General features: G+C 62.5%; 1 protein-coding gene across 1 annotated transcript in view; it reads left to right on the forward strand.

Annotated features, from left to right (window-relative positions):
• The window catches only part of LOC123521817 (putative pre-mRNA-splicing factor ATP-dependent RNA helicase DHX32), a 3,048-nt gene extending 1,216 nt beyond the window's left edge, over positions 1-1,832 (forward strand). Inside the window, exons 3-4 of the mRNA XM_045291383.1 lie at positions 422-616; positions 1,485-1,832. Of these exons, the coding sequence (XP_045147318.1) occupies positions 422-616; positions 1,485-1,816 (527 nt within the window). The 3' untranslated portion in view covers positions 1,817-1,832. The remainder of the gene's footprint in view (positions 1-421; positions 617-1,484) is intronic.
• Positions 1,833-2,144: the final 312 nt, after the last annotated feature.

The raw sequence follows: 2,144 nt of genomic DNA on the forward strand, positions 1-2,144 counted from the left end.
AGGGGCTGACCCCCAGGGGTTGCCCACACGCACACTGGTTTTGTGTTCTGGCCAGCAGGACCCTCCTTGTCTGCCTGGCTTCACTGCTCTGGCAGCCGAGCCGAGTGCCAGCTTTGGGTCCTCAGCACTCCTGCCTCAGCCACTGAGGTGGTGGGACCCTCTGTTTCCACCCTGCCCACAAGCAGGCCACCGACAGGGGAGGCTGACCTCAGAAACCCACCCAAGTGGGCACACAACACAGTGCATGCAGGGCACCAGATAGGGTGGTGACCAGCAGAGATCCCACCCTCTGCACGGTGACCTAGAAATGTTCTCAGAATCGCTGCTGGTTGCCCTCTAGAGAAGATGTTGGGGGTCACTGACCTCATATACTGCCTGGGAGAGCAGTGGCTGGTTCTGCTGACCCCCTGCCCAGGGTAAGCGGTGGATGGTACTGCTGACAGCCACCACCTTTTCTACTTTCAAGCCCCCGACTGCTTCATGCGCCTGCCATGCGGGGCTGAGGCGGCCGCCCTGGCCTGCTGGAGAACACTGCTTCACCCCGAGGGGGACCACTGGACGCTCATCAACGTGTACAGGGCCTATCAAGACGTGGCTCTGACAGCCGCCACAGAGCGTAAGTGAGCCCAAGCCCGTCCCCACACCCCACCCTTCCTCTCTGACCCCCAGGGCTGTCTGTGCACCTGATCATTTGCTCTAGTCACATGCAGCTCACTCCTCAGCCAGCCCACCCTGGTGATGGCTGGGGCAGACTGCCACGGCCCCCTTCCCGGCCTGTGTCCACTGTCCTCCGAGGCAGTGCTGGTGGAGTACTGGCTCAGCCCACAGGCACGTGGATGGAGTACACCCTGGCTCGGGTGGGTGGTTGGCTTGGCCGAGGCTAGGCAAGGTGATTTCTACCCCTGTGAGGCGAGAACCCCTGCCTGGGAGAGCCCTCCCACCTTCGCCCACTGTGGAAAGAGGGCGAGGGGACAGACGCGCGAGGATGGGACAGGGAGACATTGGCTGTGGAGCCAGACAGACAGCACCTGGGAAGTGAGAAGGGGGCGTCCTCTCAAGCAGCAGGTGGGGAGGCACCGTTTACACAGGCCTCCAAGTTGCCCTCTGTGGCCAGGGCAGTGCGGGTGGGGCCTTGCAGAGGTAAAACCTGGGGACTGGGGGCCACCTATGTAGTGACGTAAGGGAGGCGAGAATGTGGGCCGTGTGCAGCCCGGTGGTCCCCATCCCCAGAGGGGTCTGCTGTTGAGGCTGCCACCCTGTGCACCCAGCAGTGTTGCCCTCAGACAGGAGCCCCCGGTAAAGGTCAGAGCCTGGGAGCTAGGAGCAGGCTGACTGCTGCCCACTGGTGGTGCCGTTTCCCATTAGGTGGCCGGGAGTAGCCCAGCCAGCTGCTCCTTCCCACTCGTCCCATGAGTGATCACCGCCCTTCCTAGTGGAGGTGGGAGCTTGGGTGGCTCCTGAGGCGGCCCTCTTGGTGCCCCCAGAGGCTGTGGAGCTCTGGTGCCAGGAGCACTTCCTGCAGTGGTCGGCACTCAGGGCAGCCGACGCAATCCGCGCTGAGCTCACCGAGATCGTCCGGCGCATTGAGCTGCCCTACGCCGAGCCTGCCTTCGGCTCCCCCGAGAACACACGGAACCTCAGGAAAGCACTTCTCTCTGGCTACTTCATGCAGGTGAGCAAACCTGCCCGTCCCTGGAGGGGGGCCGTGTGCTGGGTAAAGCAGAAGGGGCGAACAGGAAGCCCCAGGACATGGACGGACACTGACAGCAGCCACAGGTCACACGCGACCACTGTGAGGACACACAGGAGGAGCTAAGTTTTGTTCTCTTGCGCGTGGGGTCGCCATGAGTCTGATAGATGCATACCGGCCGGCCCTGAGGGCAGAGTAGAACAGCCCCGTGGGACTGCCTCTTCTCTCCCTCCGAAGGCCTGGTGGGTCAAACCACCCACCTTGCAGTTAGCGGCTCAGCGTGTTACACATGCACTCCACCACCAGGGTGCCTCGTCACCGAGCAGGGAGGGTCATGGACAGTTAGTTACTCCTTTAGGCTGAGCCTAAGAGAGGGTGCTGCTTACCCCACACCAGCCCACAGACAAGCCACATCTCGTTCTCCCACGTGAAGGCTGGTTCAGAGCCATGCTAA

Source organism: Echinops telfairi, unplaced genomic scaffold, assembly GCF_000313985.2.
Source record: "Echinops telfairi isolate 266 unplaced genomic scaffold, ASM31398v2 ScPeMD7_70;HRSCAF=299, whole genome shotgun sequence".
Lineage (NCBI taxonomy): Eukaryota > Metazoa > Chordata > Mammalia > Afrosoricida > Tenrecidae > Echinops > Echinops telfairi.